This window comes from Rhineura floridana, chromosome 3 (genome assembly GCF_030035675.1).
Source record: "Rhineura floridana isolate rRhiFlo1 chromosome 3, rRhiFlo1.hap2, whole genome shotgun sequence".
Taxonomy (NCBI): Eukaryota; Metazoa; Chordata; class Lepidosauria; order Squamata; family Rhineuridae; genus Rhineura; species Rhineura floridana.
The window spans coordinates 210,145,731-210,168,793 of NC_084482.1; the positions used below are offsets into that span (position 1 = coordinate 210,145,731).

General features: G+C 48.0%; 1 protein-coding gene across 1 annotated transcript in view; it reads left to right on the forward strand.

Annotated features, from left to right (window-relative positions):
- The first annotated feature begins 835 nt into the window (after nt 1–835).
- Nucleotides 836–23,063, forward strand: part of LOC133381477 (zinc finger protein 420-like) — a 33,005-nt gene continuing 10,777 nt past the window's right edge. The window contains exons 1-6 of the mRNA XM_061620633.1: nt 836–1,136; nt 2,822–3,340; nt 4,185–4,287; nt 5,327–5,412; nt 6,809–6,935; nt 11,891–13,000. Of these exons, the coding sequence (XP_061476617.1) occupies nt 1,104–1,136; nt 2,822–3,340; nt 4,185–4,287; nt 5,327–5,412; nt 6,809–6,935; nt 11,891–13,000 (1,978 nt within the window). The 5' untranslated portion in view covers nt 836–1,103. The remainder of the gene's footprint in view (nt 1,137–2,821; nt 3,341–4,184; nt 4,288–5,326; nt 5,413–6,808; nt 6,936–11,890; nt 13,001–23,063) is intronic.

Below are 23,063 nucleotides of genomic sequence, written 5' to 3' on the forward strand. Positions count from 1 at the left end.
TCATTAAACTAAGAATACACTCAGGTTACTTCTTCTACATTTGCCTGTGAAGGTCTTCAACCATGTAAATGAAGCACAGGCATTCTTTTGTGATACAGTTGGTAACATCTTATAAGACATTGAGTATAGATATGCACAAGGAAATGGGAGGGGAGCACATTTCCAGTTCAATCAGGCTTTTATTCACTTAGCCACTGGAATGTTTGGGGTCAGGTCATTGGGAAATAAACCGATATCTACCTTATACCAAGTCAGTAATATATCATGTCAGTAATATTTCCATACCCAACAGTTCTAAATGAAAAAAAAAAATGGAAATGGACTGCCTTCAAGTGGATCCCGACTTATGGCTACCCTATGAACAGGGTAAGTGGTATTCAGAGGGGGTTTCCCATTGCCCCCCTCTGAGGCTAGTCCTCCCTAGCTGGCTAGGGCCTGCTTGGATTGCCACAGCTGCACAAGCCAGCCCCTTCCTTGTCTGCCACTGCCAGCTGAGGGGCAACTGGGCTCCTTGGGACTCTGCAGCTTGCCCACGGCTGCACAGTGGCAGGGCACGTAACCCCTGAGCCACTCACTGTGGGGTGACCTTTAGCTGGCCCTTGACACCCAGGAGACACGAGCGGGGATTTAAACTCTGGCGGCCTGGCCTTCCAGCCAGGCTCTCCTCCCCATTGTGCTATACCAGCTAAATTCATTCTAAATGAAGAGCTGTTTAAATTGGAACAAAAGAAACTGCCTTCATACTGCCTCAGCCCTTTGGTCCATCTGCCTCAGTACTGTCCACACTGACCGGCAGTGTTTTCCGGTAGCATGTTCCAGCCCTGCCTGGAGGTGCCGGGGGTTGAACATGGGGCCTTTAGCCATGCAAAACGGACACTCTGCCACTGGGCTGGCGAATTAGAGCAGGAGCCTAGTGAGTGCCCCTTCCCCCCCCTCCGACTCCCTCCCTTGCAGAGCAACTTCATCCCCCTTTGTTTTCTAGCGAGGCTGGCTCAGCCAAAGGGTTAAAAAGAAAGAGCCTGAATTCCTAGAAAGGCCGCTTGGAGAGCTGGGGCTGGGAAGAGACGAATAGCCCCTTCCTCTTGCTTGGCGATGGTGGGACAATGGCCGTTGTCTCTTCTCCTTGGTGGGATCCGGTGAGCTGCAACGCCTTTGGCCGGGGGGGGGAGTCTTGGGGGGGGAAAGGCCAGTGGGGAGGGAGGCCGGACACAGGAAGCTGCCTTTTCCTGGCCAGTCAGATCACTGGTCCATCTAGCTCAGTATTGCCAACACTGGCAGGCAGCAGCTCGCCAGGTTTTCAGGCAGGAGTCTTTCCCCAGCTGTGCCCGGAGATTCTGGGGTTTGAACCTGGGACCTTCTGCATGCCGAGCAGATGCTCTGCTACTGAGCTGCGGCCCCCTCCCCTGCGGGGGGCTTCAGCTGCTGAGGTACAAGGACTCAAAACTCACCAGACAGTAAAGGGGAATTGAAAAGGGCAAAGAGGGGGCAAATGCTGTGGGGGGGTTGCTGAGAAGAGCAAGCGAGTGGGACTCCCCCCTTTTCTCGACAGGGACGCAGCCTTCGCCAACCGGGTGCCCTCGGGATGTTTTGGACTACAACTCCCATCAGCCCCAGTCCATGCATCCCTATAGGGAAAAAGCGGCTCTGGGTCTTTCTCTACTGGACCCACGTCAGGGACTGCCCGTCCATCCTCTTTGCTGCAAAGGCAGGATGTTCCGTCTGGGTTGATTTAAATAGCTGAAATTTGCACTAAGGGGACTGGGGCAGCTATAAGAAGGGTAGTTTTTTTGGGACCCACTCTAGTTCTGAATGTAAGTTGTTCAAAACTGTTTTTGAGATTGTAGTTTATATTGTTGCGACACATCCTGGAACCTTTTGGGGAAGGGCGGGGAATACATTTAATATTATTATTTAGGGATTTCACTTTTTTACTTCAATTAACACATTTTTTTTTGCCTTGGTTATCTGTCTGTCCACCCCTCTATCCATCCATCTGTTCCAGGCAGAAGGTCTAAGGTTCAGACCCTGCCCTCTCCGGGTAGAGGTGGGAATGTCCCCCTGTCTGAAACCCTGGAGAGCTGCTGCCAGTCCGTGTAGGCAATACTAAGCTGGATTGGCTACTGACTCTGCATAAGGCAGCTTCCTGGTTAAACAGGTCTTCATTTAGAACCATGAGGACTGGGTTCTTCCTTTTTCTTTAAGGGAAGGGACCACAGCTCAATGGTAGAGCATCTTGCTTTGCATGCAGAGGGTCCCCGGCATTCCCAGGGAGGTCTGAGAGAGACTCCTGCCTGAAATCCTGGAGTCAGTGCAAGCAATAGATGGACCAACGGCCAGATTCAATATAAGGCAGCTTCCTACGTTCTATATTCAGAAAATCTGGGGCCTGATATTTTCCAGATTCCTCCTTTCCCCCACACTGTACTAGAGGCACACCCAACACTCTGGATCTCTCTCTCTCACATGCACACACACAGCCAAAAAAAAGAAGCACAGGTATGCACACATACATACTTTGCTTTGCCAAGAAATCTGGAGAAAAGCCAGATCCAATGAAATGAATCCGAGCCTTGAAAAGCACAAAGAGCTGAAAGAGGGAGTGAGAAAGAGTATCACTTTTCCAACTTCCTCTTTCAACTCTATGTGTTTTCAAAAGAGAAAAGGCTAGCCACCCTCACCACTTCATGATCAAGGCTCAGAGGCTTTGTATGTGCCAGGGGAGAACCTCAAGAGCACCATTGCGCCCATAGGCACCACGTTGGCGATCCGCCTGCTCAAGAATGTAATATTTTGGTCACAGAGGGATGTGTTGTCTTTGCAGGACTTAGCAGCCTCTTCGTTTTGGGTGGTCATAGCCTCCAACAGGGCTGAAGAATCCCCTTGCTCTTCCGGCAGATTCTCTCCCAAGGCAGACTTGCAGGAAGAGGTGAAGACAGAAGCGGAAAACTTGCCTGACCCTGAAGCAGGAAGAGACCATTATGCCATCAAAATTGGGAGCAGTGAGGAATTCCAGGAAAGAACAAAGTTCCGGACTGAGGATATCGTCAGGTCAGATGTGCAGCGCCAGCATTTCAGACGGTTGTACTACCAGGAGGCCGAGGCCCCCCGAGAAGTTTGCAGCAGACTCCACCATCTCTGCTGTCAGTGGCTGAAGCCAGAACGCCACACAAAGACTCAGATCCTGGATCTGGTGATCCTGGAGCAGTTCCTGGCTATCCTTCCCCCGGAGATGGAGAGCTGGGTCAGGGAATGTGGAGCAGAGACCACTTCCCAGGCGGTGTCCCTGGCCGAAGGTTTCCTCCTGAGCCAGGCAGAGGAGAAGAATCAGGCAGAGCAGCAGGTGAGAGACTGATGTGTAGTTCCAAGGGGCTAAGGATATGTCTAAGATGATTATGAAAAAAAAATCTGTGTCCATGTAGCCAAACTTTCCCTGCAAATCATCCAAGGAGGGAATGCCTCCATTCCCCATCCTTGTCCACCCCGGGTGTTTGCCTCTACCATTCCTTTGGCATGAGGTGGGGAAAGCGGATAGAGAAAAGGTTTTCTCCCTCTCTGATAACACCATAATTCAGGGGCATCCAATGAAGCTGAATGGTGGGAGATTCAGGCCACAAAGAAGGATGCCTCCACTCAGCACATAGCTGAACTGTGGAATTCACTACCAGGAGATGGCTACCAACTTGGATAACTTTTAAAGGGGGTTAGACCCATTCCTGGAAGATAAGGCTATCCATGGCTACTAGCTAAAGTGGCTATGTTCTGCCTCCACTGTCGGAAGCAGTATGCCTCTGAAAGCCAGTTGTGGGGCATTGCAAGTGGGGAGGGCACAGCTTGCTGGGCTTCCTATTGGGGCATCTGATTGGCCACTGTGAGACCAGGATGCTGGACTAGATGAGACCCCTTGGGCCTGACCCAGCAGCCGGGCTCGTCTTATACAGGCTAAATGGAACCTCTATGTGCAGAGCCAGTATATCTTGAAATACCAGTTGCTGGGAATCACAAGCAGGGAGAGTGCTGTCGCATTGACGTCCTGCTTGTGAGTTTCCCACGGGAATCCGGTTGGCCACTGTGAGAAGAGGATGTTGGACCAGATGAGCCGTTGGCCTGAACCAGCAGGGCTCTTCTCATGTTCCATTTAAATCCCTCTCATTCCTGGCCTGAGGTCCTTAATGTTTCATGGACAGGCCCGTTCGATGGAAGCTTCTACAGATACTCCATCGGACACCGGACAGAGGACGCTGTTCAGGTGGATCGTGCAGGAAGAGGATGGAGGTGCCGCCTCTTTGGGTAAGGACTCCTGGGGCTTGTTTCAGTTCAACTTGATTTCCTTCTCCCAAGTATGTCTGAAATCCAGGGGCAGCCTTTATGTTCCCCGTAAGTTATTCAAGTCCATTGATTACTTTGGGCCTATTCCAGTAGAGGCTAGCGCATTAGGGCAAACAGGGGCACTGCCCCACCAACCTCACTCTGCCCTTAGCCAGCCCCCGCCTGCCTTGCTTCCATTCCAGAGGGAGTCACTGCCTCTTATCTTCCTCCTCCTTGTTCTCAGTGATTGCCCCTTTGCCTGAGTAGGGGCAAAATTGGAATTAGTTGGCTCTGCCTGTCATTGGCTGTGGCTCCAGCTACTTTTGGGCGGCCTGTATTCCACCCTACCCACCACCACTAGTCTATGATGAACATTGGAGATCACCCAATAAGAGTGCGACCCTAACTGTGCCAACAGCTGGTATAGAACGTGGGGAGGAGAGCCTGGCTGGGAGTCCAGTCTGTGAGTTCAGATCCCCACTCGTGTCTCCTGGGCGTCAAGATCACCACCACAGGGAGTGGCTCAGGGCTTACATGCCCTACCACTTGCGCAGCCGTCGGCAAGCTGCAGAGTCCCAAGGAGCCCAGTTGCCCCCCAGCTGGCAGTTGCAGACAAGGAAGGGGCTGGCTTGTGCAGCTGTGGCAAGCTGAGCAGGCTCTAGCTAGCTGGGGAGGACTAGCCTCAGAGGGAGGCAATGGGAAACCCCCTCTGAATACCGCTTACCCCTATTCATAAGTTGGGATCGACTTGAAAGCAGTTCATTTCCATTTTCTAACCCTGCCTACTCGGAAGTAAGTCCCAATGAATTCAGTGGTGTTTACTCTCAGGTGAGTAGGGTTCAGATTGCAGCCTTTAAAAATTAGTAATAGCAATCATTGATATGCCAAAGCATTGGAAGAGCCAGTCTGCCATGGGGACAGATTGTTTTTCCTCTCTCCTTCAAACTGGTGTGTGTATAATATATCACAACATGCATGCAAAGGATAAAACGTTTCCCCAACATGTTTCTGTCTCTCACAGCAGACGTATTGAGGATGCCAGCACTTTGTGCTCAGCCAACTCTTCTTGGTGGGGGAAAGGAAGTCGCTTCCATGCAGCCAGATCAGGTAGGGGAAGCATCACTGGTGGGAGAAGAGCAGCTCCTTTGGCCTGGCAAGAGAATCTGCCACTTGGCCTTTCCTCCTGTCAAAGCTGCCCGCTAGGAAATCTCTGAAGGCAACGCGCCAAGGCTTGGCTCCTCCAGGAGAAAGCCAGAAAACCACCCTTTCAGATTGTGGCGATGATTTTGAATTATATATGACATAATGAGAAGACTTTTCACTAGAAAAGACAATAATGTTGGGAAAAACAGAAGGGAGCAGAAAAAGAGGAAGGCCAAACAAGAGATGGATTGATTCCATAAAAAAAGCCACAGACCTGAACTTACAAGATCTGAACAGGGTGGTTCACGACAGATGCTATTGGAGGTTGCTCATAGGGTTGCCATAAATCATAATTGATTTGAAGGCACATAACACACACACATTATTATTAGTTTGTTAGTTGCCTAACACTAGGGTGTTCTCTAGGCAACTTACAATTAGGCTTAAAAACATACAAAATTGTTAAAAAGAAAAGCTTTCAATGTTTACACAATCAAATTAATACATAAAATACCAGTTTCTACCTGGGGGTAGGGGAATGGAGGGAGGTGGACCTAGAATGGCATTAATACAAGGCCTTGACTCAGCTAGATCAAATTCCATCAAATGCCCGAATTAAGAGTGAAGGAGAATTTGGGGCTTTACTGCTTGACTGGAGTTACCAGATGAACCAAAGTAATTTCTCAAAATCCTCTCAAGCAAGCCCCCTTCCACTCCAGAGGTACCACTCCAGACAGGCTGAAATGTTAAGGTTATAGGAGATAAAGAGTTATTTTCTCAATGATTCAGTCAAGGCATCAGATAAAATAATGAAAGCCCGGAGGACCAAAATATAGCTTCTGAAACATAGTTGCGCACACACAGTCAAAGATAGACAGAGGGAACAGACGTGGAGGCTACAATTTGTAAGGAAAGGACCTCCAGAAGACAGGATAGAGAGCAAGATATACCTTTCCCAGCCATAGTGGGCAACCTGGAAGTAGGACTGGAGCATGTTGAAACTCCTGAGTCACGCAGAGAAACAGCAGATACAGCAGGCAGGCCCTGAAATGGCTTTTTGCATCTCTTGCTTTGACTAGCAAAGGTCCAGAGCAAAGCAGGAAAAGTAGTGGAGCTCTGAAAAGAGCTTTTGAAGCCGCTTCAGCAAGCAGGAACCTGTGTTTCAGCAGGCAGGGGTCCAGAGACAGTGAAGGAAAGGCAGGGGAAAGTCAGACCTCTGGCTTCTGGCTGCCTAAGTGATTCAGCAGGCGATTTTAGGTACAGTGATGTTCAGTAGGGTGGGTGACCAAGATCCAGAGCCCAGAACAGTGACTCAGCAGGGGATTATCTTCAAAGGAATTTTCTCCCCTCTTTCTTTCAGGGTCTGGTGACCTTTGAGGAAGTGGCTGTATATTTCAGTGAAGAGGAGTGGGCTCTGCTGGATCCAGACCAGAGAGCTCTGCATAGCGAAATCATGGAGGAGATTTGTGGGACTCTGGCCTGTCTCGGTAAGCCTCTTTCTTTCTCTCAGCAGATAAAAATGAATTTACCAGGGATACCTGCAATGGACTGCATGCTCACCTGTCCTACCAACAGCTGAGTCGCTGCTGCTTACAGAAGGTGGGGGAGGGAGAGATGGGAGGGAGGTCAGCAGTGCCAGATTGGCTCCACTAGTGCATTTGCACCATGCCAACCACCCTCCTGCCTCGCCAACCTCCCTCCCAGTAAGCAGCAGCGACTCAACTGCTGGGAGGTGAGCAGTGCCGCAGACACATCCCGCACCATCCGCTAATGAGGGATACAGGAATTTGGGGAGGGGGCAGTCTGGCTACATTTCGGCACTAGAAGGAGAGCAAGAATGTGGCTCCTCCCTTAAGTCCAACATCTTCCACTCCCAGCCAGGTAAGACGGTGGGGCCTCACCTTGGGAAGCCCTTTGTCAAAGCTGCAAGAGGTGGGTGTTAGGGGCTGCCTGTGGAGGGAGTGGATCGCCAAAGCAGGATGTGACACCTGAAGAGTCCCTCACTTGCTGGACTGATTTATACACAAAGTTCTATGCTCTTAAATCAGGGGCGGGGAGTCTCTTTTGTCATGGTCAGATCACCGCCTATTAAGGTTTAGACTTACACTGTTTTCTCCCCTCTGCAAGGGTGGAGGACCAATTAAGATGGTCCGTCCCCGGAGACTAATGAATCCTGAGGGTTTTCTGATGGCTCTAGGGAATTTTCCGGCTGATAGAATTGACGGTCCTGTCGAAACCCTGGCCATGCTGTGGAATACGGAAATGGCCCGGGCAGTTGACACGATCGCCCCGGTGCGCCCTCTCCGTTGCAGAGCTCAATTGGCTCCCTGGTTTACTCCGGAGCTAAGAGTGATGAAGCAAGAAAGGAGACGGCTTGAGTGCAAATGGAGGCGAACTCCCGACGGCTGTAATCATGCACTTGTGAAGCTCTCTACCAAACTCTATGTGAAGGCAGTGAGAGCAGCAAAGAAGCAATACTTTGCTGTCTCTATTCAGTCATCCCTTAACCGCCCAGCGGAACTTTATAAAGTTGTCCGGGGACTTTTACACTCTGGTCCCCAGGACGCAATAACACCATCAATTGCCCGCTGTAATGAGTTTGCGCGACACTTTCGTGATAAGATCATGAACATCCGCCGGGACCTTGACTCCATTATTGTAGCAGTTGATCCTAATGAGGTATCCAGAGCACAGTCTTGTCCTGTTTTATTGGATGAGTTTCAGTTGGTACAGCTCGAGGATGTGGACAAGGTGCTTGGACAGGTGCGGGCGACCACTTCTGCTCTGGATCCTTGCCCCTCATGGCTAATAAAAGCTAGCAGGAATGGAACAGCCGGCTGGGCCAAGGAGGTGATTAATGCCTCTTTACGAGAGGGAGTGGTCCCACCCTGCCTGAAACAGGCGGTGGTGAGACCACTCCTAAAAAAATCCTCCTTGGACCCTGATAATTTGGACAACTATAGGCCAGTAGCAAATGTCCCATTCCTGGGCAAGGTTCTAGAGCGTGTGGTCGCTCGCCAACTCCAGGCTCTCTTGGATGAAACTGATTATCTAGACCCATTTCAATCGGGCTTTCGGCTGGGGTTTGGTACAGAAACGGCCTTGGTCGCCCTGTATGATGACCTCTGTCGGGAGAAAGACAGAGGGAGTGTAACTCTGTTGGTTCTCCTTGATCTCTCAGCGGCGTTTGATACCATCGACCATGGTATCCTTCTGGAGCGACTTACGGATTTAGGAGTGGGAGGCACTGCTTGGCGGTGGCTCTGCTCCTATCTCGGGAATCGTCTCCAGAAGGTGATGCTGGGGGAACATTACTCGAGTCCCTGGGTACTCCAATATGGGGTCCCGCAGGGTTCAGTTCTGTCCCCCATGCTTTTTAATATCTATATGAAGCCGCTGGGTGAGGTCATCAGGAGTTTTGGAGTGCGTTTCCAGCAATATGCTGATGATACGCAGCTCTACTACTCCTTTTCATCTTCCTCAGGTGAGGCTGTTGATGTACTAGACCGCTGCCTGGCCGCGATAATGGGCTGGATGAGAGCTAATAAACTGAAACTCAATCCTAACAAGACTGAGATGCTGTTGGTGGGAGGACCCTCTGCCCAGATGGTTGATGTTCGACCTGTCCTAGATGGGGTTACACTCCCCCTAAAGGAACAGGTACGTAGTTTGGGGGTCTTATTAGATCCGCTCCTGTCACTTGAGGCTCAGGTAGCCTCGGTGGCACGGAATGCATTCTACCAGCTCCGGCTGGTAGCCCAACTACGACCCTATTTGAGCAAGGAGCATCTTGCCTCAGTTATCCATGCTATGGTAACCTCTAGATTGGACTACTGTAATGCACTCTACGTGGGGCTACCTATGAAGACGGTTCGGAAACTTCAGCTAGTGCAAAATGCTGCGGCCAGAGTTCTCACTGGGACAAAGAAATTTGACCATATAACACCTGTCCTGGCGCAGCTGCACTGGCTACCGATATGTTTCCGGGCCAGATTCAAAGTGTTGGTTCTTACCTATAAAGCCCTAAACGGCATCGGACCGCAATACCTGATGGAGCGCCTCTCTCGCTATGTACCTACCTGTTCACTACGCTTGACGTCGAAGGCCCTTCTCCGGGTTCCAACCCATAAAGAGGCCCGGAGATCAACAACTAGATCTAGGGCCTTCTCGGTGGTGGCCCCCGAACTATGGAATGCCCTCCCAGACGAGATACGCCTGGCGCCTTCTCTGTTATCTTTTCGGCGCCAGGTAAAAACTTACCTTTTCGCCCAGGCTTTTTAAATTTTGTAAATTTTTAAATATTTTAATTTAACATTTTAAACTTAATATGATCTTAATTTAAATCTCAATGGCAATTTTATTAATGTTTTATAATTGTACTATATATTTTTTTTTCCACACTTGCTCATATTTTAATTGTGATTTTATTTGTTGTACACCGCCCTGAGAGCTTTCTGCTATAGGGCGGTCTAGAAATGTAATTAAATAAATAAATAAATAAATAAAATAAATTCCCTCCAGGGCGATCTCCCAAGGGCCATGTGCCAGTAGTGGGTGTGTCCAGAAGCAAAAGTGGGTGGAGCAACACATGTAAATATCATCTCCACTGTCACCAGTTTCTACTGCTCCTCTTCCCCATTATTGCTACCGCCTGCTTGATTGGCAGAGAGAGCCAATGAGCAAACAGGCAATGGTATTGATTGCTCCTCCTCCTCCCCCCCCCCAGTACAGGAATACCCTGCATTAACGTACGCAATGTGTCCAGAGCGAGTACGTAAACTGAAAATGTACTTAAAGTGAAGCACTACCTTTTTTCACTTATCGATGCATATATTGCACTGCATTCGTCATATACGGGCATAACTGATGTAAATAACGCATTTATAACTAAAATAAACACAGTAGGCCTTATTTTAAGAAAAAGTTTGTAGTTGGAAACTGATCGGACGGTGGCGTCATGCCATTAAGTGTCCGTTCTCGCGAAGCGAGCGTACGTAAACGGGAATGGTGCTACTGTAAATATGTCTGTACTCGTGAGTGTCCGTAAAGTGAAGGTCCGTATAGCGGGGTATTCCTGTATTGTCTGGCGAGGCAGGCAAACAAGAAGGTTGCAGCAGTGATGTGCAGATCTGGGGCCGATTAAAGAGTACGTGTTAAGGGTGTGGGATTTGCTGCACTTTGGGGGGGACTGGCCATGCCCACTGCTGGAAGGCAGCCCCCGACTGCTTTCCACCAGGGTAAGGCGGCCCGAAAAAGGTTCCCCGTCTTTGCTTTAACTGAGGAAGTCAGGGATTGAACTCTGGAGGGGGGGGGGCATCTGTATGCAAACCATTTACCTCCAGAACAACCTTGCAAAGCAAAAGAGATTTTGACTGGAAAAAAGGTTCAGAAGGGTGGGAGAGGAATGAGGAAGGGCGGGATGATGATGATGATGATAGGGCACTGTAAGCAATCAAGGGATTGGGCTCCTGCTGGGAGGAAGGGCGGGATATAAATCAAATAACAAATAAATAAATAAAGGGATTGAAGCAAGCCCTCCCGTGAGGAAAGGTTACAACATTTGGGGCTGTTAGTGCAGAAAAAGCAAGTAACGGGAGGATCATGATAGAGGTGGAAAAATTATGCATGGCATGGAGAAAATGGATAGAGAAAAATGTTTCTCCCTCTCCCATAACACTAGAACTTGGGGACATCCGACGAAGCTGAATGTCGGACGATTCAGGGCAGACAAAAGGAAGGACTTCTTCATGCAGCGGATAGTTAAACTATGGAACTCACTCCCACAAGAGGTAGTGGAGGCCCCCATCTTGGATGCTTTTGAAAGAGGCTTAGACAGATTCCTGGAGGAGAAGGCTATCGGTGGCTACTAGCCGCAGTGGCCAAGTTCTCCCTCCACTGTCGGAGGCAGGATGCCTCTGAATCCTAGTGGCTGGAAACCGCAGGAGGGGAGTGTGCTCTTGCAGTCAGGTCCGGCTTACAAGCTTCTCGTAGGCATCTTGTCGGCCACTGTGAGACCAGGAAGCCGGACTTGGGCCTGATCCAGCAGGGCTCTTGCTGTGTCCTTATAACTGCTTCAAGACCTCCTGATCAGCCTTGTGGCTCAGCCAGGTCTCCCTCGAACCTGGTCTAGACCTATATCCCCCCCAGCTGCGGTCAGTTAATGCCAATCAAATAGATGATATTCACAGCATAGCAGGATCTGCCTCCTCCTCTTTTCTGTTCCAACACTCACTACAGCAGTTACCTGGGGCTCTTAGATTTCATCTAAGGTAGTCAATGCGGTACTCTCTGTATGCTGTTGGACACCCAACTCCCATCCACCTCAGCCAGCATGGCCTATGGTCCGGAGGCAACACTTGGAGGGTGCCATGTTGGCTACCAGTGGATGACAGGCTACTTTCTCACTTGTGGAGCTCTTCCCAGTTTTCTTCTCTATTTTCAGGAGGTGATGTGTGGGAGAGTTACGACGAGGAAGAACCGTTTGGGGTGCCATTGGAAAGAACCAGATGTATCAAGGAAGAAGATCAGAGAAGTAAAACTAAATCAAAACAGACGCAGAGGGACAAGTCCTCTGCTTCGCAGCATGGCGACTTCTGTGAAATCGTAATCCAAGACAAAATAGGCAACAGGAAAGAAAGGAGTCAGTGTTCCATTTGTGAGAAAAGCTTCCGTTGTAAGTCAAGCCTTCACGTTCATTGGAAAATCCATCTAGGAGAGCAACCTTATCAATGCTTGGAGTGTGGAAAGCGTTTTGGTCAGGGTTCAAAACTAATTAGGCACCAAAGAGTACACACAGGGGAGAAGCCATTTCAATGCCTGGAGTGTGAAAAGTGTTTTAGTGACAAATCAAGCTTTAGCAAACATCAGAGAATGCACACCGGGGAAAAACCATGCAAATGCTCATATTGCAGCAAGAGCTTTTCTGATATCTCGAGCCTGAAAAAGCACCTGAGGATTCACACTAGGGAGAAACCATATAAATGCTTAGACTGTGGAAAGAGCTTCAGTCAGAAATCAGTCCTTGCTGGTCATCAACATCTCCACAGAGGGGAGAAACCCTTTAAATGCCTGGAATGTGGGAAGAGCTTTTGTCTAAAATCAAGCCTTAAGAAACATCAGAGAATGCACACAGCAGAGGAACTATATAAATGCTCAGACTGCAGCAAGACCTTTTTTGATAAATCAAGACTTAAACGACATCAAAGAACGCATGAAGCGGAGAAACCTTATACATGCCTGGAGTGTGGCAAAGGTTTCCTTTGGAGTTCAACCCTTATTTTACATCAGAGAGTCCATACAGGGGAGAAACCGTTTAAATGTCTGGAGTGTGGAAAACATTTCAATAGGAGCTCAAACCTTACTTCCCATCAAAGGATCCACACAGGGGAGAAACCATTTGAATGCCTGGAGTGTGGAAAGACCTTCAGACTGAACACACACCTTACTTCCCACCAAAGAATCCACACTGGGGAGAAACCATTTGAATGCATGGAGTGTGGGAAGAGCTTCAGTCGGAACACAAGCCTTGCTGCACATCAGAAAAGGCACAGAGGTGAGAGAGAGAGATTGCACCTCAGCCCTGGGGGCCAAACGTGGCCCTCCAGCCTCTCTGACCCTCAGGACTGTTTCCAGGCCACACCTCTCCTCAGCTGCACATCCTCTCCCCAGTGGTCTTCATAGCTGCCAACCACTGTCTGTATTGGAACAGAATTTTGGAATTTTCCCACAGTTGTTGGATGCATTTTTATCCATTACACAGGTTGGGGAGGATCAGCCCCAGCAGAAGGAATAACAGCTTATTCAAGAGAGATGTTCCCTCTTAAGTGAAATAGAGGGAAATCCAAGCTTGTTTTCCAGTCCCGTGGAAGGGGTTGCAGATTTGTGGGGAGAGGATCAGAAAAGGGTGACCAAAATTATCAAGGGGGTGAAGCAACTCCCCTCTGAGGAAAGGATGCAGCATTTGGGGCTTTTTAGTTTAGAGAAAAGGTGAGTCAGAGGCAACATGGTACAAGCGTATAAAATGAAGCACGGCTTGGAGAAAGAGGATAAAGAAAAGTTTTTCTCCCTCTCTCCTAAGACTAGAACTCTTGGACATCCGATGAAGCTGAATGTTGGAGGATTCAGAACAGACAAAAGAAAGTCCTTCACACAGCACATAGTTAACACTCTGGAATTTGCTCCCACAAGAGGCAATGATGGCCACTCACTTGGATGGCTTTAAAAGGTTAGAGTAATTCATGGAGGATAAGAATACTGATTCACTAGAAAAGACAATAATACTGGGGAAAACAGAAGGGAGTAGAGAAAGAGGAAGGCCAAACAAGAGATGGATTGATTCCATAAAGGAAGCCACAGACCTGAACTTCCAAGATCTGGACAGGGTAGTTCAAGACAGATGCTCTTGGAGGTCACTGATTCATAGGGTCACCTTAAGTCGTAGTCGACTTGAAGGCATATAACAACAACAAACATTACTGATGGCTATTAGCCACCATAGCAATGTTCTACGTCCATAGCTGGAGACAGTGTGCTTCTGAATACCAGTTACTGCAGGAGGAGACACTCAGTTCCTGCTTGTGGGTTTCCCATGGGGGCACCTGGTTGGCTACTGTGAAGACAGGATGCTGCACTAGATGGGCCACTGGCCTGACCCAGCAGGCTTTTCTTATGTTCTTAATCCATCCCATTGCCTGGACCATTTCTCTGACTCCTCTCTCTGCTCCTTACTTTGCTGCTGTTACAGGTGCTGGACTCTTCCCGGAGGTCGCGGTCGATCCCCTCGAGTCAAGGCCATTTTTATGAGATGTAGACGGGGACGATGGTCCTGGCAGAAAAAGCAAGAGTTTACTTCCCTCCATGCCTCTCACACTGGATCAGTGGAATCTTGGGATATTGCAGACTAGGATGAGGCAAGGATGTTCTGGCCTCCAGGCAGGATGGATTTTCTGTAATTTTCCTGAACTCGCCTGTTGCAGAGGTTAACTGTGTCTGTGTTACAAATTCTGTAAAAATACATACTCTGAAGAGGAATGTGTGTTTGTGTATATGTGTGTATAATAACAACAGTATTTATATAACTGTAGTACCCGTCTTGTACAAAATAGAATTCATTTCTTCCATAATGTAATTGGGGTTTTCTTCAACTCTAAGAACAGTGTTTCCTTTTAGATTCAGATGCACTTGTGTTTCATTCATATCTTCTAATTCGGTGTTTGTTATCTTTTCTCTATTCTCTGTCACATGCACGCACATCCCTGCAAAAATAAACCTTATGGGAGAATCTGTTCATTGAAAATCAAGGCTCATCATCATCACTTGCACAGATTTGCTTTCTTTCGTTAAAGTCCTGCTGCTCCTGGTGTCCCAGGAGAAGATCTGCAAGACAGCCATGCTACCCCAGCTGCCGGAGATCAAGCCTGGATGGTGCCCTACCTTGGGAGAGTTCACCATTGTCCACCGTTCCCTGTGAAAAAGTAAGTGAACACAAGAACATAGTAGTCCTGCTGGATCAAGCCAGTGGCCCCTCTAGGCCAGCATACTGTTCTCACAGTGGTGAGAAAGGCAAATGCTATTTTAGACTGCATTAACAGAAGTATAGTTTCCAAATTGTGTGAAGTATTGGTTCCCCTCTATTCAGCACTGGTTAGGCCTCATATTGAGTACTGTTTCCAGTTTTGGACACTGCACTTTAAGAAGGATGCAGACAAACTGGAACAGGTTCAGAGGAGGCCAGCAAAGATGATCAGGGAACTGGAAACAAAGCCCTATGAGGAGAGACTGAAAGAACTGGGCATGTTTAGCCTTGTAGAAGACTGAAGGGAGATATGCTAGCACTCTTCAAGTACATGAAAGGTTGTCACACAGAGGAGGGCCAGGATCTCTTCTCAATCGTCCCAGAGTGCAGGACATGGAATAATGGGCTCAAGTTGCAGGAAGCCAAATTTCAGCTGAACATCAGGGTAAACTTCCTAACTGTTAAGAGTGGTACAACAAGAGAACCCATTATCTAGGGAGGTGATGGGCTCTCCAACACTGGAGGCATTCAAGAGGCAGCTGGACAGCCACCTGTTGGGTATACTTTAGTTTGGATGATTCTGTGAACCAGATGCCCCAGTTGGAAGCCCAAAAGCCGGGCCTGAGTACAAGAGCACTCAGTAGCTGGAAACCAGTTGCAGTGCTGTTATTCAGAAGCATGCTGCCCCTGAAAGTGGAGGTAGAACATAACCATCAGGGTTGCTCGCTACTGATAGCATCATCTTCCATGAATTAGGATTAGTGGTGGGGCTGTGGGTCAAGGTGAGGGATGCTCTGTGGGGTTTGACCAAGCAACATGAAAGTCGTTGCAGGCAGTCTTCATTACCCCTAAATCAGATGTAGTGAACCTTTGGCCATCCAGATGTTGCTGAACTACAATTCCCATCAGCCCCAGCAAGCATGGCCAATTGTCCAGGGACAACGGGACATATAGTTTAGCAACATCTGGAAGGCATCCCCACACCGGCCCTTGATGAAATTCTGACTTTCGGATAGAAATTAACGTGGAAGTCACGGACGCTGGGACGTCAACTGCACTGAACCTTCTGCATACAAAGCAGACACTCTTCCAGTTAGCTACATTTCACATCTCTGTCTGTTGAGAGTCTCGACTTCTTACAATAGGGCCCCGCTTATACGGCGGGTTAGGGACCAGGCCCCCGCTGTAAAGCGGAAATCGTCGTAAAGCGGAACCCTAATGGGTCGCATCGGTCGAAAATGCCGCAAAACGGCAAAATCGGCTTTAAAACGGGGAATTTCCCCTGATTGAAAGCCGCCGTATCAGCGGAATGCCGTAAAGTGGAACGCCGTAAAGCGGGGTCCTACTGTATTCTTTTAGCTATCTTTTAGACTTTCCTCTTCCCCCAGGCATTTTAGCATGTGTTTTTAAATTGCTTTTTAAAAATGTGTTTTAAATTTGTATATTTGTTTTTAATGTTTTTAATTGTTGTAAACCGCTCAGAGAGCATCGGCTCTGGGGTGGTATACAAATGCAATAAATAAATAGGCCATAACAGCAACCACAACTGCATTGGACGTAACGGTAAAACTGTGTCACATACCCAAATACTCAGACAAACGCCCAAAGTGAACACCAGCCCCAAATGAACAAAATCAGACTCGCCTCCAGCGAATGTCTCGGTAATCCAGAAGGGCTCTTCATGAACCTTTACTTACTGTCAACAAGCACCATCCTGGAAGCCCCTTCCTTCTGGACAAAATAAACATTCTACTTTGTTGCAAATTTGGGTAGAGACACACTTACTGTTGTGCCAGTTCCAGTGCGTCTACCTCTTCGTTCTCAAAATGGGGGCATATGATGCTTAATTTCTTTTAAAATTCGGCTTCAGGGATATTTCACAACTGATTGGTAGATCAACCCCTTTGTCTTCCAGGTGTGGCCAATGGAAAATTTATTATTATTATTATTATTATTATTATTATTATTATTATTATTATTATTATCTTTATTTATACCCCACCCTTTTTCCAAACTGGAACTCAAGGCGGCTTCTAGATAAAAACAAGTACACATCATTAAGAACCTATAAAAATATAAAACATACAAATATAAAATCAGCATTAAAACACGATTAAACTATTAAGATGTTAAAACCAATTACTCTTAAAATACTGCAACCCAGTTTAGGAGCATAAAGGCAAAACAATAACATACAGCATCCTCTTCAGTCACTACCCTTAAAACCTTCAGTTCCAAAGGCCTGCCGGAAGAAAAAAGTCTTTAGCTGTCGGCGGAAAGACTGCACGGAGGAGGCCATTCTTGCCTCCCTAGGGAGGGAGTTCCAGAGTCTAGGGGCAGCCACCGAAAAGGCCCTATCTCGTGTCCCCACCAGTTGCACTTGTGATGGTGTTGGGATCGTGAGAAGGGTCTCTCCTGAAGATCTCAGGGCCCAGGCAGGTTCATATAGGGAGATATGGTCTGACAGATAGCCTGGACCTAAGTCGTATAGGGCTTTATAGGTCATAACCAGCACTTTGAATTGTGTCCGGAAACAGACTGGCAGCCAGTGGAGCTGGAAAAGCTGTGCTGCAGGCTCAAGCAGAGACAGTGATTGGCTCAAAAGCTTTGCTGTGGGACGTCCTGAAAGGTCTGAAGGCAGCAGTGAGGAAGCAAGCTGTGTCCAGCCGAGGGCAGAGTCTCTTCAATACGCAGGCAGAAAAATCATTCTGGCTGCTTTTAAAGTGACTTGTGCCCACAGCCTTAGGACCATGTTCTTCCTCATAATCCAAATGATAATTAGCCAAATATACTAAAGGCACTTTGCCTTTATAAACCTCTTGGACACCCTCCTTCCAAATCTGTTTCAATTCCAGGTTGGCTGCTGGGGATGGCGGCTTGGAAGGGTTGGGTCTTACAACCTCCCTCCTTATCAGACTCAAGATTTTTTTCTTTTTTCTGGATACCTATTCCTGGCCAAATGCTGCAAGTCTGCAGCTCCCACTTTCTGCATTATTGTGGGGTTGGGTACGGTGGGGTGGGGGGCAGGAATCCACAGCCATCTCCCCAGACACTGAGGATGAGCCCAGTTTCCAGGGACAGACCTCGTCCACTCCTTCGCTGCTGACTCTATCTGCTCACAGTGGGTAATTTGTTTATTGCTCTATAAATACCCAGCTATTTTATGACAACTAACAGCCTGTGGGCTACCCCTGACCCACCTCAATCTTGTGGCAAATTCACAGCCTTGACATGGTTTCTTCTGAGTTGTACCAATAAAGATTTTTACAACTGCCCTCTGTTGTCTTTAAAGTTTCCCCCCTAACAGTTGATTTAACTATACACTGTGTGAAGAATTTTCTTTTCTCTCTCCTGAATCTCCCAACATCCAGCATCTTTGCATGTCCATGAGTTCTAGTGCCGTGAGAGATACTGAAAACTCAGCAGAGTTGGCCCCTGCCTTGTTTCTGTGTATGTGTATTGTCATGGTAGGCACCACCACAGAAAAGGCCCTGCCATGTTTGTCACCAGATGAACTGCCGCAGACTGTGGCACAACCAGGAGGGCCTCATCCTGAAATCTCAGTTTTCTGTGGTTTGGTTATTATTACCCTGAGAGCAGCCATTGATAGAGAGATGTCACTTTTCTCATTTTGTTCCTCCCAAAATATTTAAAAGAGCTCATGCTAGTGTAACATACATAGTTTGATCTGCCAAAAATAAAAAAGACCACCTGAAATGAGGCAGAAGTAAAACATTTGGTTTTCATATGGTTTGGTGCAATTTTATCTCATATACAAACTGGGGACATCTTCAGTAACATTTATCAAAGCCTTTCCTCAGCACACGCTGTAATATTAGGATAGAATATACAGAAAACTCCTAGTTTCCAGTGGATCTTCATATATGCTGACCTGCATGTAAGGAGAAAACATCTTAAATGCTCTACCTTCTATTAGTAATTAGCAAGATGTAACTCTGATTAGTTTGGGTTTCCTTTGTGTTTTGGAAAGAATCTTAAAAACAACCGCCACAACTGGAGAGGACTGGTTTTACGTGTTAGCCGAGCAGCAAAAACAGCAGATGTGTGTGAATATTTATGTAAAGTAGCAAACCTTTTCCTGGATAAAGTCACACTGAGACTTGAGAAAACAATAAAGGTTGTTTATTGTTGGACATGCATGCTTGATGGGAACATATTCTACCTCTAACTAACTAGCTACCTTTGAGGTGTAAGACTTCATGCTGAGGGAGAGGGAGACTAGATGAATATGTCTTCTGGTGGCATTCAGGAGGCAGCTGAACAGCCACTTGCTGGGAAAGGGGGCAGAATAACAAGCTTTGCAAGAGGAAAGAAGTGGGTCTCTCTCCAGAAGAGTGGTGAGGCAGGGTTCCCACCAGGATGGGCAAAGAAACCTCCAGCCAGAGCTTGGAAAAGTTACTTTTTTTGAACTATAACTCCCATCAGCCCCAGCCAGTTTTGGGCTGATGGGAGTTGTAGTTCAAAAAAAGTAACTTTTCCAAGCTCTGCTCCGTCAGTGGATGCAGGGGGCTTCATGTCAGTGGGGCAGTGGAATCCACTCTGGGTTTTCCAAGGAGCTGAAACCTCCGCTGCTCCCAGCTTTCTAAGCGGCATCTCGGTTGATGCCAGCTGCGATCCCTGAAGCTGCCATCGGACCTCTGCTCGGGCAGACACAAACTGGAAAGGTTGATCCCTCTGGGAGCGAGGGAGGGAAGAAGAAAATAACTGGGTCGCGGGGGGAGGCGAAAGAAGATTCACGTCTTTGAGGCTGCTGGCGGGAAGGGGGAACAGCGTAGCTGGGATCGGAGGGAGGAACTGAAGGCAGCCAAAGTGTCCCCGCTCCAAATAGCTCATCCCTGTGCCTGTTTCTTGGCGCGCTCCCTCTGCTGCGGGACCCAGAGCGACCTCCCGGAGAAAACCTTTACAAGCCCGGCCCAGGCAGGCAGCTCAATGGTGGGACAAGAGCAGGGGGGGCCGCCACTGCTGGGGCAAGGACAAGGACGATCCATGCAGCCCACCAGAAGAGCGGCTAAAGAGGAAGCTTTTAAATTGTTTTACATTTTTCAATTGTGTTTTCAATTGTTTTTAGAAGATGTGTTTTTAAATTGGTATATTTGTTTTAATGTTTTTAGTTACTGTAAATCGCCCAGAGAGCTTCGGCTATGGGGCGGTATATAAGAACAATTAAATAAATAAATAAGGTTCACCTGGCCAGAGCCAGCCGCTGTCCTACTGCACAGGGCTCGGGGCTCCAGAGAGGAGCCTGATAACTCCCCAGCCTCGCCCGTTAAGAAGCCTCTCCGCTGGGAGCTCGGGAAGAGCGCAGTGCAAGCGAGGACTGCCCACCTCCCCGCCCTCTCCGGCGAAGCAGCCGAGCAGCTTCAGCCACTTTGCTCTTTTAAGGGTTAACAGACGACGAGAGAGCGGAAGGAAAGAGCGCGAACGAGGGACGTCCCCTTCCCGCCCCGCCTCTCTGCGAGAAATGCAGGGTGGAAGCGCTTGGAGCCCCTCTTCGTGCGCAGCGATGCTGGAGGGCGGGGTTGCACGGGGTGAGCCTCGAAACAAAGGTATGCAATTGGGGGCGGAGGGGAGGTTGGGAGGGAGCGAGGACCCCCATTAAGCGCTCCCTCCCTGCAGACCCTCCAGATCTGAGGCTGCAGCTCTGCCCGGTCCCGTCTGCCTCCTCCCCCGAGCGGAGCTGGCTGTGGTGGGGCCGGATGGAAGCATCCCTCGGGACACCTGTGGCTCTGATGATGGGCTTCAGGGCCTCTCTCCCTTCCCTCCGCCTTCCCCCTGCGGTGGCTCATGGGCCGACAGTAGAACGCGAGCTGCCCACTCACTCTCCTCTACCGTTTTTAATGGATGCGCATTCAGACCGCGCGCGCGAACGGAGGGGGACACAAATATATAGTCTTGTTGCTGGGCTCTTGCCTCAGCGGCTCATATTGCGGGCGCTGTGAGTGCCAGACTAGGCCCGGATGAGCCGCGGCCGTTCTCTTTTACACTTGTAACATGTCTTAAAACGGGTGACGTTGCACTCGGCTACCGAGAGATTCCTGTGTGCGCGTGCTTTCTTTCGTCAAATTTCCCTTAGACCGTTGTGGTATCTTGAAGAGCAGCGGCATGAATGCTTTCCCGCCCCTCATCCGATCACACGCACCACATTCCCGTCGTGGGTTTTCGAGTCCTGGCAGTTGAAACATCTGGGTAGAGTCAAAGCCTGAGAGAAACAATTGCGATCACCTAGTCCTAGAATTCGATCATTGTGGAGTGTGGGGTGTACCCACAACCCTGCATTTCTTCTTGTGGAACACACTATTATTTTTATCTTCAAGGGATGTTCAATTCTATTAATTTTGAGAATTGTATTATTTCATTGATGTATTGTGTTCTATGTTCTATTGCTGTATTGTTATGTTCGTTTTCTTTTGTAAGCTGCCTTGAGGGCCTTTTGGCCATAAGGCGGGGTATGAATTTAATTAATTAATTAATAAAAGGGTGGAGATGTGGGCGCTTTATAGTCAGAGCAGAGCTAAGTAGACAACAGTGCGCTAAATGGGCCGCTTCTTCATGTGTCCTCATTTGTCCTTTGGTTCACCTGTGATAGTTTAATAGTGAGGAGGCTATTCTTTCAATACCTTCATTCTGCCAGCCCTCCCCAGTTTCCTATTCTGTTGGAATTAAGGTCGCCGTTTAATTCAGGAAAGCAGAAACGTGGCCCTGCCCTCCTTGTTTCAGGGTAGCCCGGCAGACAAACTGTTTAGCAAGTGACGCTTTTCCTGAAAAGGGTGCAAATTGGTGGGAGCTACTTCCGCTCCCTTTTCCTACACCAGGTGTAAGTTCCCTACTAAATCAGAGGGCATTATCCAGTTTCTCCACACCATGTCCCTTTATGGCACATCCACAGTGTCCCTTGAAAGCATATGGCTTCCTCCAAAGAGTCTGGGAGTTGTAGTTTATGAAGGGTGCAGGGAATGTAGCTCAGCGAGGAAAAACTATTCTCCAGGATTTGTTGGGGGAAGCCATGTGCTTTACATTTGTGCTGAATGTGCTTTAAATGTCTGGTGTCAGAGCTTGGAAAAGTTACTTTTTTGAACTACAACTCCCATCAGCCCCAGCCAGCACTGCCACTGGATTGGGCTGATGGGAGTTGTAGTTCAAAAAAGTAACTTTTCCAAGCTCTGGGTGTGATCATACACTTCTATCATGTCTCCTCTAAGCTTTTTCTCTACAGCAAAAATCCCCAAACGTTGCAACCCTTGAGTGTTCTGGTTGCCCATTTCTCTACTTCTTCCACCTCTAGAATGCTATTTTTGCGGTCAGGTAACCAGAACTGAAGACAGCATTCCAAGTAGGATCACATCTTAGATGTATATAATGGCGTTATGATATTGGCAGTTTTATTTTCAATCTGTGTTTTACCAATCTGTCACATGGAATCCCCCAATTTCATAGCTATAACATCAATATCTTAATTGAGGCATCCGCTATGTCCTCAAGGTCTCTCTCCTGTCAGTCACCACCGCTTCAGTTGGGATTTTTCACTTCTGTGCATCACTTTAAGCTTGCTTACATTTAATTGGATTTGCTCTTTAATACCCAAGCCTGCTTGGAGAGTTCCTTTTGGAGTTCCTCACAATCCCTCTTTATTTTAATCACCCTCAACTTGATATCAACAGTAAAGTTGGTTACCTCGCTTCTCACCCCAAATCCATGTCATTTAGAAACAAGTTTAAAAGCACAGATCCTAATTCTGATGATTGGAGGGGGGGCACTTTTTACATCCCTCCATTGGGAGAACTGTTCATTTATTCCTGCTTTCTCCCTGATCTTTAAACACTTACTGATGCATGAGAGCGTATTTCCTCATATCCCATGATTGCTTTGTTAATTCTGTCTTTAATAATATTTTCCACTACTTTTCCCAGAACATCTAATAAGCCTCTGATTTCCCTGATACCTTCTGTGTATTTTTGGCTTTCAAATCGTAATACATTTGCCAGTCCATATGGTAGCAAGTCTTTGGGAGAAGGTACATATTTTTGTTAGAAGATCAGCAGTGTCACATTTGGGTTGTTTTAAGACCTCTTAGGTAGATGCC